Source organism: Lampris incognitus, chromosome 2 (genome assembly GCF_029633865.1).
Source record: "Lampris incognitus isolate fLamInc1 chromosome 2, fLamInc1.hap2, whole genome shotgun sequence".
NCBI lineage: Eukaryota > Metazoa > Chordata > Actinopteri > Lampriformes > Lampridae > Lampris > Lampris incognitus.
Genome location: NC_079212.1, coordinates 146544557 through 146557372, shown reverse-complemented (window position 1 = coordinate 146557372; position 12816 = coordinate 146544557). Strand labels below are relative to the sequence as shown.

Below are 12816 nucleotides of genomic sequence, written 5' to 3'. Positions count from 1 at the left end.
TACCCGTTACCTACCAGTTACCTACCCATTACCTTCCAGTTACCTACCAGTTACCTGCCCGTTACCTACCAGTTACCTACCCGTTACCTTCAATTTACCTACCAGTTACCTGCCAGTTACCTACCCGTTACCTACCAGTTACCTACCAGTTACCTGCCCGTTACCTACCAGTTACCTTCAATTTACCTACCAGTTACCTGCCAGTTACCTACCCGTTACCTACCAGTTACCTACCAGTTACCTTCCAGTTACCTACCAGTTACCTACCCGTTACTTCCATTTACCTACCAGTTACCTACCAGTTACCTTCCAGTTACCTACCTGTTACCTACCCATTACCTTCCAGTTACCTACCCGTTACCTACCACTTATCTACCCGTTACTTCCAGTTACCGACCAGTTAACTACCCGTTACCTACCAGTTACCTAGTAACCTACCAATTACCTACCCGTTACCTTCCAGTTACCTACCAGTTAACTATCCGTTACCTTCCAGTTACCTAGTAACCTACCAATTACCTACCCGTTACCTTCCAGTTACCTACCAGTTAACTATCCGTTACCTTCCAGTTACCTAGTAACCTACCAATTACCTACCCGTTACCTTCCAGTTACCTATCAGTTACCTACTAGTTACCTACCCGTTACCTTCCAGTTACCTACCAGTTACCTACCCATTACCTTCCAGTTACCTACCAGTTACCTAGTAACCTACCAATTACCTACCCGTTACCTTCCATTTACCTACCCGTTACCTACCAGTTACCTAGTAACCTACCAAATACCTACCCGTTACCTTCCATTTACCTACCAGTTACCTACTAGTTACCTACCCGTTACCTTCCAGTTACCTACCAGTTACCTACCCATTACCTGGGGTCGGCTGCACAGAACCTCAAATTAAGCAACTTAAAATACAAGGTGATTAAAACGGCCCTGAGACAAATCGGTTCCCAAGATAGAAAATAAAAGATCCAGCTTTCACGGAGGGCTTATGGCGGAGAAAAAGAGCAGCAACAAGTCACAGCAAGTCGAGCAGCAACTGACTCGAATGGGACGCACCTCAAACAAGGCCCCAATTCAGATAACCATTTACAAAATGATGGCTAATCCCAGTTTACTTCCGGGATACAGCCGCAGTGAAATGAGATATCTGACAAGCTTTATACATCACAAACTCCTTCACAGGCTTTTTTTTCCAGTTTCACCATTTTGCATCAACCACCGTGGCGAGCTGAAAGCCTGCTAAACAAAGTGACCGCTGCAAAATGGCTGCAACTTGGATGGAGCGAAAACCGATATGACAATAAGAGCCATTGTGCCGATGTGGGCACGCAACGCAGTCCCAGAAACAGAGCGACCGGTGATGTGTGGGTGGGTGGGTGCATTTACATTTCAATACATGCGGCAAATAAACCACACCACATATGATTCAGATGTCACACGCCGAGGCTGAACAGCACCGACCGCACCACGCCAGCGTGAGTGGGACGACGCCGGCTTCCAAGAATACAGCGTGTAGAGAGTTTATCCCACCAACACCGAGGACGGGTCTGAAGAAGCTAACCCTTTGTTACACGAGACGGGAGGAGAAGAAAACCCGACTGATTCGTCATCACACTGCCGGAGAGTGGCTCTCCCCGGCTGCTTTAAAGGATCATTCTGGGGTTTCTTACAACGTGGGTCTTGTTTTCAGTGTTTTCCACCCTACATATCAGTTATATCATCATCTTCCTCACCAGCTTCATTCACTAGATTGTGGACATGGACCACCACTGGACTCAAGCTTCACATCGGTGTCTTATGGGACAACTGAACACGAGGGTCAGACTTGTTTCAACAAGTCCAATTTAACCCAGTTATCCACACCACGTATGTGGAAGCCCAGACAGCATCCGGATGTGGGCCACTTCGGGCAGTGATGCGGCACTGGTGGTCTTCTTCTGGCCCTGACAACATGGATGTGAGCCTGAAGTGGCCCACATGTACACGGGTCCGGGCCACAGCAATTTTGCTCCCTGGGAGTGAAGGTTAAACGTTATGATGTGAGATGTCCAGTATGGTCAGTATGATCAGTGGTGGATGACATGGCTGATCTACTTCCTGGTTCACCCTGCAGGAAGTAGATCAGCCTATAGTTACCATAGGTAGTAGTAACCATCCATAAACTAGCCGGCCAGCACCACAGAGAGAGCTCATAGATGATGGACAGTCATGGACTCAGCCTGACTGAGACACTAGGGGGGTGTGTTGTCTAAAGGACACGTTCAACACTCCCGGTCCTGGTGTTTTGTGTTTTAATAACAGATGGATGCTGTACTGGGCTGCCTGATCGATGTGCAGACTATGCACGTACGACACACACAGACTTAGTTGTGTACGAGTGAGTGCACACTTTTCCACTGCCACTACTTGTGCTCCTGCGTCCCCAGTGTGCTATCTATAGTGTTCCATGACATCACCTCCCCAGCACGCCGGGCGAACTGGAGATCGTACCGGGAGAGAACAGGTGACGGGAATAAAAACCAGCAGCTACCACACATTCTGCGCTACCGGCGACAAGACTGGGAGATGAAACACACACAACACAACCCAACCCAACACGACACAGAGACCAGCGTGAGTACCGCTCTGCACGGCTGCACTAAACATCCCGCTGACTACGTGTGCAGTACATAGCCTGGCATGGAGTCCAATGAACGGCTCAGTCAGACAGACAGACAGTCAGACAGACAGACAGACAGACAGACAGAGAGAGAGAATGACTCCACTGCTTCTGGCCCAGGCAGCCGCCAATCAGAACTCCAGAATCTTTGGAATCTGTGGAAGTCAGAATGTTGGACCGTTGGGGTGGGGTGGGGTGGGGTGGGGGTCTGTGTGTGTGTGTGTGTGTGTGTGTGAACAGGCCTGCCAACACTGCAGCCTTCGGCGGCTGCTGTATTCCAGTTCCCAGGCAGCAGAAGGAGTTATCAGGAGGCAGCTATAAGCAGAGTGCAGGTCAGCCGGCTAAACATGGCCCGGCATACCGCCGTCCATACTGGGACACCCCCTCGTATTACACAGCTGCACAGACATGTCACACACACTGTTTAAAGCCACGAGCTCTACCCGGACCCGGGTCCATATCCTGCCCCAACACTGCACACTGCACATCTGCGCACACACACACACACACACACACACACACACACACACACACACACACACACACACACCACAGGGATTTTCTGCTGCTTTCTGTCAACCATATTGCATTGTTATGAAAACATTCTTGTGGAGGATTTCAGTAAATGTTGCTGTGCAGTTGTGTTTGTTTGAATGGTGTGTGTGTGTGTGTGTGTGTGTGTGTGTGTGTGTGTTTACGGCAAATGGACTGCATTTATATATAGCACTTTTCTAGTCTACCGACCACTCAAAGCTCTTTACAGTGTGTGCCTCACATTCACCCGTTCACACTGATGGCGGAGGCCATGCAAGGCGCCAACCGGCTCATCAGGGACAGTTAGGACTTCAGCGTCTTGCTGAAGGACACTTCGACACGCTCTCTGCAGGAGCCGAGGATCCAACCAGCGATCTTTCGATTACTAGACGACCCGCTCTACCTCCTGAGCCGTGTTACCGCCATGCATGTTCCTCTGTGTGTACCTGCACGTCAGTCTGGATAGACTTGCACATATGCACGGATGAGCCAAAACATTATGACCACTCGCAGACAAACCGAACAACGGTGATCATCAAGGTCTGGGTAGGCTAGATGGTGAGTGAACAACCAGTTCTCCTAGTCACCGTGTTGGATGCAGGAGAAGTGGGCAGGAGTAAAGACCGGAGCGACTTTGACGAGGGCCAAATCATTATGGCCAGATGACTGGCTCAGAGCATCTCTGAAACAACAAGGCTTGTGGGGTGCTCCTGGTCAGCAGTGCTGAGTACCTACAGACAGAGGCCTGAAGGGTATCCCGCCTGGTCCGACCCGACACAAGGTCTACTGTGGCAACAGAACATTTTAATGATGCTTGCAGGAGCAATGTGTCAACATATGGGGCTACGTAGCCACAGACCGGTCAGAGTGGCCATGATGACCCCTGTCCACTGTCAAAAGTCCCTACAGTGGGCACGCGAGCGTCGGAACTGGACCTTGGACCAGTGGAAGAAGGTCACTGTTCTGATGAGCCCCGTTTTCTTTTAGATCACACGGATGGCCGCGTACGTGTGCACAGTTTAGCTGGGGAGGTGACGGCACCAGGGTGCACTGTGGGAAGACGACTAGCCGGTGGAGGGAGTGTGGTACTCTGGGCAGTGTTCTGCTGGGAAACCCTGGGGCCGGCCATTCATGTGGACGTCAATTTGACACGTACCCCCTACCTAAACATCGTTACAGACCAGGTACACCCCTCACGGCAACGGCATTCCCTGATGGCAGTGGCCTCTTTCAGGAGGACAATGCGCCCTGCCACCCTGTGCACATTGTTCAGGAATGGTTTTAGGAACATGGTGACATGCTCAAGGTGTTGCCCTGGCCTCCAAATTCTCCAGATCTCAATCTGATGGAGCATCTGTGGGATGTGCTGGACTGACAAGTCCGATCCACGGCGGCTCCACCTCGCCATTAACAGGACCTAAAGGAACTGCTGCTAATGTTTTGGTGCCAGATACCAGAGGACACCTTCAGGAGGCTTGTAGAGTCCATGACTTGACGGGTGGGCTCTGTATTGGTGGCCCCAGGGTGACCAACAGCATATTAGACAAGTGGTCATAATGTTTTGGCTCATCAGTGTATGTTAGTGTATAGGTGTGTTTGTGTGAGTCTATATTATCTAGTATGTGTGTGTGTGTATGTGTGTGTGTGTGTGTGTGTGTGTGTGTGTGTGTGTGTGTACTCACAACTGTGTGGCAAACAGCCGGCTCATCTTGGCCACGTGTTCGTTGTCGTCCATGTCACTGTCTCCCTGGTCCCCGCTCAGCTTCCTCTTACTGGGACTGATGGGCGGGGGGCCAGTCCTGTGACTGGAGATGGAGGAAGAAGAGGAAGAGGATGATGACGATGAAGAGGACGAAGAGGAGAGGGACAGGGACTGAAGTCTGGGGTCTGCTCTCAGAGCCGCCTCACCTGGGGGAGGAAAAGAGAAAGGAGGGAGAGAGACAGATAGACAGAGGTTAGGACTGAGACAACACTGACTGTGTGGATAAGCAGGACATTATTAAGGCAAGTGAGAGACTAAAAACAGATCTACCAGGATCCGCTAGTATCTAACAGAGTAGAGACCAGTGGTCATCTTCACTGGGACGTCACCATGTGTGTCAGGGGACACACAGAAACATGACCACCTGTGTCAGGGGACACACAGAAACATGACCACCTGTGTCAGGGGACACATAGAAACATGACCACCTGTGTCAGGGGACACATAGAAACATGACCACCTGTGTCAGGGGACACATAGAAACATGACCACCTGTGTCAGGGGACACATAGAAACATGACCACCTGTGTCAGGGGACACATAGAAACATGACCACCTGTGTCAGGGGACACATAGAAACATGACCACCTGTGTCAGGGGACACATAGAAACATGACCACGTGTGCCAGGGGACACACAGAAACATGACCACGTGTGCCAGGGGACACACAGAAACATGGCCACGTATCAGGGGACACATAGAAACATGACCACCTGTGTCAGAGGACACATAGAAACATGACCACGTATCAGGGGACACATAGAAACATGACCACCTGTGTCAGAGGACACACAGAAACATGACCACGTGTGTCAGAGGACACATAGAAACATGACCACGTATCAGGGGACACATAGAAACATGACCACGTGTGTCAGAGGACACACAGAAACATGACCACGTGTGTCAGAGGACACACAGAAACATGACCACGTGTGTCAGAGGACACACAGAAACATGACCACGTATCAGGGGACACACAGAAACATGACCACGTGTGTCAGAGGACACACAGAAACATGACCACGTGTGTCAGGGGACACAGAGAAACATGACCACGTGTGTCAGAGGACACACAGAAACATGACCACGTGTGTCAGAGGACACATAGAAACATGACCACGTGTCAGGGGACACATAGAAACATGACCACGTGTGTCAGAGGACACATAGAAACATGACCACGTGTGTCAGGGGACACATGGAAACATGACCACGTGTGTCAGGGGACACAGAGAAACATGACCACGTGTGTCAGGGGACACATAGAAACATGACCACGTGTGTCAGGGGACACATAGAAACATGACCACGTGTGTCAGAGGACACACAGAAACATGACCACGTGTGTCAGGGGACACATAGAAACATGACCACGTGTCAGGGGACACATAGAAACATGACCACGTGTGTCAGAGGACACACAGAAACATGACCACGTGTGTCAGGGGACACAGAGAAACATGACCACGTGTGTCAGAGGACACATAGAAACATGACCACGTGTGTCAGGGGACACACAGAAACGTGACTACGTGTGTCAGGGGACACACGGAAACATGACCACGTGTGTCAGGGGACACATCGAAACATGACCACGTGTGTCAGGGGACAAACAGAAACATGACCACGTGTGTCAGGGGACAAACAGAAACATGACCAGGTGTGTCAGGGGACACACAGAAACATGACCAAGTGTCAGGGGACACACAGAAACATGACCAAGTGTCAGGGGACACATAGAAACATGACCACGTGTGTCAGAGGACACACAGAAACATGACCACGTATCAGGGGACACACAGAAACATGACCACGTGTGTCAGAGGACACACAGAAACATGACCACGTGTGTCAGGGGACACAGAGAAACATGACCACGTGTGTCAGAGGACACACAGAAACATGACCACGTGTGTCAGAGGACACATAGAAACATGACCACGTGTCAGGGGACACATAGAAACATGACCACGTGTGTCAGAGGACACATAGAAACATGACCACGTGTGTCAGGGGACACAGAGAAACATGACCACGTGTGTCAGGGGACACATAGAAACATGACCACGTGTGTCAGGGGACACATAGAAACATGACCACGTGTGTCAGAGGACACACAGAAACATGACCACGTGTGTCAGGGGACACATAGAAACATGACCACGTGTCAGGGGACACATAGAAACATGACCACGTGTGTCAGAGGACACACAGAAACATGACCACGTGTGTCAGGGGACACAGAGAAACATGACCACGTGTGTCAGAGGACACATAGAAACATGACCACGTGTGTCAGGGGACACACAGAAACGTGACTACGTGTGTCAGGGGACACACGGAAACATGACCACGTGTGTCAGGGGACACATCGAAACATGACCACGTGTGTCAGGGGACAAACAGAAACATGACCACGTGTGTCAGGGGACAAACAGAAACATGACCAGGTGTGTCAGGGGACACACAGAAACATGACCAAGTGTCAGGGGACACACAGAAACATGACCAAGTGTCAGGGGACACATAGAAACATGACCACGTGTGTCAGAGGACACACAGAAACATGGCCACGTGTGTCAGGGGACACACAGAAACATGACCAAGTGTCAGGGGACACATAGAAACATGACCACGTGTGTCAGAGGACACATAGAAACATGACCACGTATGTCAGGGGACACATAGAAACATGACCACGTGTGTCAGGGGACACACAGAAACATGAGCAGCGTTCATGTCTCTGACACAACGTGTCCTTTGTGTTCAAAGGAAGTGACGTGTCGTTGGGTTTGTTGTGGCGGCTCCCCCCTTCCATCAAAGGGTCTTCTATCCTGGACGTGGAGGACTGTCATTAGCAGCCATTACAGTCATTCAGTGTGATAATGACGTGTCCACGTCTAACTAGCTCGCTGTGTTGAGCTAAATGGAGACCTGTTTGTCAGGACAGGAATCAGTCTCTGCTTCAGGACGTGCTGTGGAGGCATTGCTGAGTGTCTCTCTCTCTCTCTCCCTCTCTCTGTCTATCTTTCTCTCTGTCTCTCTCTCTCTCTGTGTCAGTCTTTGTCTAGCTCTCTGTCTAGCTCTCGCTGTCTCTGTCAAGCTGTCTAGCTCTCTGTCTAGCTCTCTCTCTCTGTCTATCTTTCTCTCTGTCTCTGTCTATCTTTCTCTCTGTCTCTGTCTCTCTCTGTGTCAGTCTTTGTCTAGCTCTCGCTGTCTCTGTCAAGCTGTCTAGCTCTCTGTCTAGCTCTCTCTCTCTCTCTCTCTCTCTGTCTATCTTTCTCTCTCTCTCTCTGTCAGTCTTTGTCTAGCTCTCGCTGTCTCTCTGTCAAGCTGTCTAGCTCTCTCTCTCTCTCTCTCTCTCTCTGTCAAGCTGTCTATCTGTCTCTCTGTCTCTGTACTGAAGGCAAACAGTTGTCAGTGAGTAGGAATAAGAGAGAGAGAGACACACACACATACAGAGAGAGAGAACAAGACAGACAGACAGAGACACACAGAGAGACACACAGAGAGAACCAGACAAAAAGACAGACAGACAGTCAGACAGACAGACAGACAGACAGACAGACAGACAGACAGACAGACAGACAGACAGACAGACAGACAGACAGACAGACAGACAGACAGACAGAGGACGAGACAGACAGAGAGAGAGAGAGAGAACAAGACAGACAAACAGACAGACAGACAGACAGACAGACAGACAGACAGACAGACAGACAGACAGACAGACAGACAGAGAACGAGACAGACAGACAGAGAGAGAGAGAGAACAAGACAGACAGACAGACAGACAGAGAACGAGACAGACAGACAGAGAGAGAGAGAGAGAACAAGACAGACAAACAAACAGACAGACAGACAGAGAGAGAGAGAGAGAGAGAGAGAGAGAGAGAGAGAGAACAAGACAGACAAACAGACAGACAGACAGACAGACAGACAGACAGACAGACAGACAGACAGACAGACAGACAGACAGACAGACAGACAGACAGAGAGAATGAGACAGACAGACAGAGAACGAGACAGATACACAGAGACAGACAGACAGAGAGAGAGAACCAGAGAACCAGAGATAAAGACAGACAGAGAGAGAACAAGACAGACAGACAGAGAACGAGACAGACAGACAGACAGACAGACAGACAGACAGAGAGACATAGAGACAGAGAGACAGAGAGAGACAGAGAGAGAGAGAGAGAGAGAGAGAGAGAGAGAGAGAGAGAGAGAGAGAGAGAGAGAGGGAGGGAGAGGGAGGAAAAGTACCACTGGCTCTGTCTCAGTACGGGGACTTTCCACTGCCTAAGCCTTGTATGTGTGTGTGTGTGTGTGTGTGTGTGTGTGTATGTGTGTGTACGTGTGTTTGTATGTGTGTATATGTGTGTGTGCGTGTGTGTGTGTCCGACATTTCCCCAAACAAAATATGTATACTCTGCTGAGTCTGCCACCGTACCATCATTACTGCTGCCAGTCTGCCACGATGTGTCCTCATCCACACTAACCACACATCCACACTAACCACACATCCACACTAACTACACATCCACACTAACTACACATCCACACTAACTACACATCCACACTAACCACACATCCACACTAACCACACATCCACACTAACTACACATCCACACTAACTACACATCCACACTAACCACACATCCACGCTAACCATACATCCACACTAACCATACATCCACACTAACCACACATCCACACTAACTACACATCCACGCTAACTATGCATCCACACTAACTATGCATCCACACTAACTACACATCCACACTAACCACACATCCACGCTAACTACACATCCACGCTAACTATGCATCCACACTAACTATGCATCCACACTAACTACACATCCACACTAACCACACATCCACGCTAACTACGCATCCACACTAACTACACATCCACACTAACCACACATCCACACTAACTACACATCCACACTAACCACACATCCACACTAACCACACATCCACACTAACCACACATCCACACTAACTACACATCCACACTAACTACACATCCACACTAACCACACATCCACGCTAGCCATACATCCACGCTAACTACACATCCACACTAACTACACATCCACACTAACCACACATCCGCGCTAACTATGCATCCACACTAACTATGCATCCACACTAACTACACATCCACACTAACCACACATCCGAGCTAACTACGAATCCACACATCCACGCATCCACACTAACTACACATCCACACTAACTACACATCCACGCTAACCACACATCCACGCTAACCACACATCCACACTAACCACACATCCACGCATCCACACTAACTACACATCCACACTAACTAGACAGCCACACTAACTACACATCCTCACTAACTAGACATCCACACTAACTACACATCCACACTAACTAACTAGACAGCCACACTAACTACACATCCTCACTAAATAGACATCCACACTAACTAGACATCCACACTAACTACACATCCTAACTAACTAGACAGCCGCACTAACTACACATCCTCACTAACTACACATCCACACTAACTAACTAGACAGCCACACTAACTACCCATCGAGTAACTAGACATCCACACTAACTAGACACACCCCAACCACCAGTGAGAACACAACAAACAATACACTTTATGTGGCGCATTTCAAAATAAAAGTTACAAAGAGCTTCACAAAAAACCCACATTTGACAAAGCAGCAGCAGACTGAAGAGTTGTATGAAGAGTTGTATGAAGAATTATATGAATTTATATGAAGAGTTGTAGTAAGTTATATGAAGAATTGTATGAAGAATTGTATGAAGAGTTGCATGAAGAGTTGTATGAAGTTATATGAAGAGTTGTATGAAGTTATATGAAGAGTTGTATGAAGAGTTTTATGAAGAGTTATATGAAGTTATGTGAAGAGTTGTATGAAGTTTTTATGAAGAGTTATACGAATTTATGTGAAGAGTTGTATGAAGAGTTGTATGAAGAGTTATATGAAGTTATATGAAGAGTTGTATGAAGTTGTATGAAGTGTTGTATGAAGTTGTATGAAGAGTTGTATGAAGTTGTATGAAGAGTTGTATGAAGTTGTATGAAGAGTTGTATGAAGTTGTATGAAGAGTTATATGAATTTACGTGAAGAGTTGTGTGAAGAGTTGTATGAAGATATATGAAGAGTTGTATGAAGTCGTATGAAGTTATATGAAGAGTTGTATGAAGAGTTGTATGAAGAGTTGTATGAAGAGTTGTATGAAGTCTTATGAAGTTATATGAAGAGTTGCATGAAGTTATATCTAGAGCTGTATGAAGAGTTGTATGAAGTTATATGAAGAGTTATATGAATTACGTGAAGAGTTGTGTGAAGAGTTGTATGAAGAGTTGTATGAAGTTGTATGAAGAGTTTTATGAATTTACGTGAAGAGTTGTGTGAAGAGTTGTATGAAGAGTTGTATGAAGTTGTATGAAGAGTTATATGAATTTATATGAAGAGTTGTGTGAAGAGTTGTGTGAAGAGTTACATGAATTTATATGAAGAGTTGTGTGAAGAGTTATATGAAGAGTTGTGTGAAGAGTTGTGTGAAGAGTTATATGAGATATCAGCATTATGAATTCAATTTTTCCTGCACCAGTGATGTAGAGAAAAGTCCAGTTGTCTGAGTAGGAGAGGAACATGTGTTCATAACATCCACCCATCCATCCATCCATCCATCCATCCAAATCACTTATCCTGCTATCAGGGTCGCGGGGATGCTGGAGCCTATCCCAGCAGTCATTGGGCGGCAGGCGGGGAGACACCCTGGACAGGCCGCCAGGCCATCACACACACACACACACACACACACACACACACACACACACACACACACACACACACATACATACCGGGCTTGTAAAGAAATGTAATGTAATCCCATAAATATGGCTGGATTCTCTCTACTCTGATGTGAGCGTTTGTTTTAGTGTGAGCTCAGAGACAAACCCTCTCTCCCCCCCTCTCTCCCTCCCTCTCTCCCTCTCTCTCTCCCTCCCTCCAGCTCCCTCCCTCTCTCTCGTGTTCCAGCTTGCCCACAGGTCACCATGGTAACAGCATGACATCATGGTGTTGGCAGGACAGAGGAGCAGTAAGGGAGGAGAGAGGGACAGAAAGCCACTGTGACAAGAGACACAACAGCTTATCTGAGCTTCAGGAGTGTGGTGTGTGTGTGTGTGTGTGTGTGTGTGTGTGTGTGTGTGTGTGTGTGTGTGTGTGTGTGTGAGTCAGCAGCTAGTGGCCCTACCCAGCAGATAAAGTGAGGAACGCTAGCTGGTCCATCTGAATGACTTACAGCCATGTAAACAACACAACACAACACCATGTAAACAACACAACACAACACCATGTAAACAACACAACACAACACCATGTAAACAACACAAGAGCGGACCGGAGCCTCCATAAACAACAGAGGACATATTCCAGACTGAAACGTAGACTACAAGATCCATAACATGTTGCTGACATCACTCATGACTTCACAAGTCTACTTACACAAATATATTTACTACTTTTACACAGGACAAGCCAAACAACTCAAGACAGACAGACAGACAGACAGACAGACAGACAGACAGACAGACAGCTGAATGGCATTTAAAGCAGCGTTCATAACAAAGTGCTGCCACATACACGTGCACACAGGACAGTTTACACACACACGCCTGTGTGCGTTTTTTGTCTGTCTCTCTCTCCATCTGTCTGTCTCTCTCTCCATCTGTCTGTCTGTCTGTCTCTCTCTCCATCTGTCTATCTGTCTGTCTCTCTCTCCATCTGTCTGTGTGTGTCTGTCTCTCTCTTCCATCTGTCTGTG

At 48.0% G+C, this 12816-nt stretch overlaps 1 protein-coding gene across 1 annotated transcript in view; it reads right to left on the bottom strand.

The window, feature by feature from the left end:
* vgll4b (vestigial-like family member 4b) overlaps positions 1-12816 on the bottom strand; it is an 81179-nt gene that overhangs the window by 32664 nt on the left and 35699 nt on the right. Inside the window, exon 3 of the mRNA XM_056273909.1 lies at positions 4882-5107. Coding sequence (XP_056129884.1) covers positions 4882-5107 — 226 coding nt within the window. The remainder of the gene's footprint in view (positions 1-4881; positions 5108-12816) is intronic.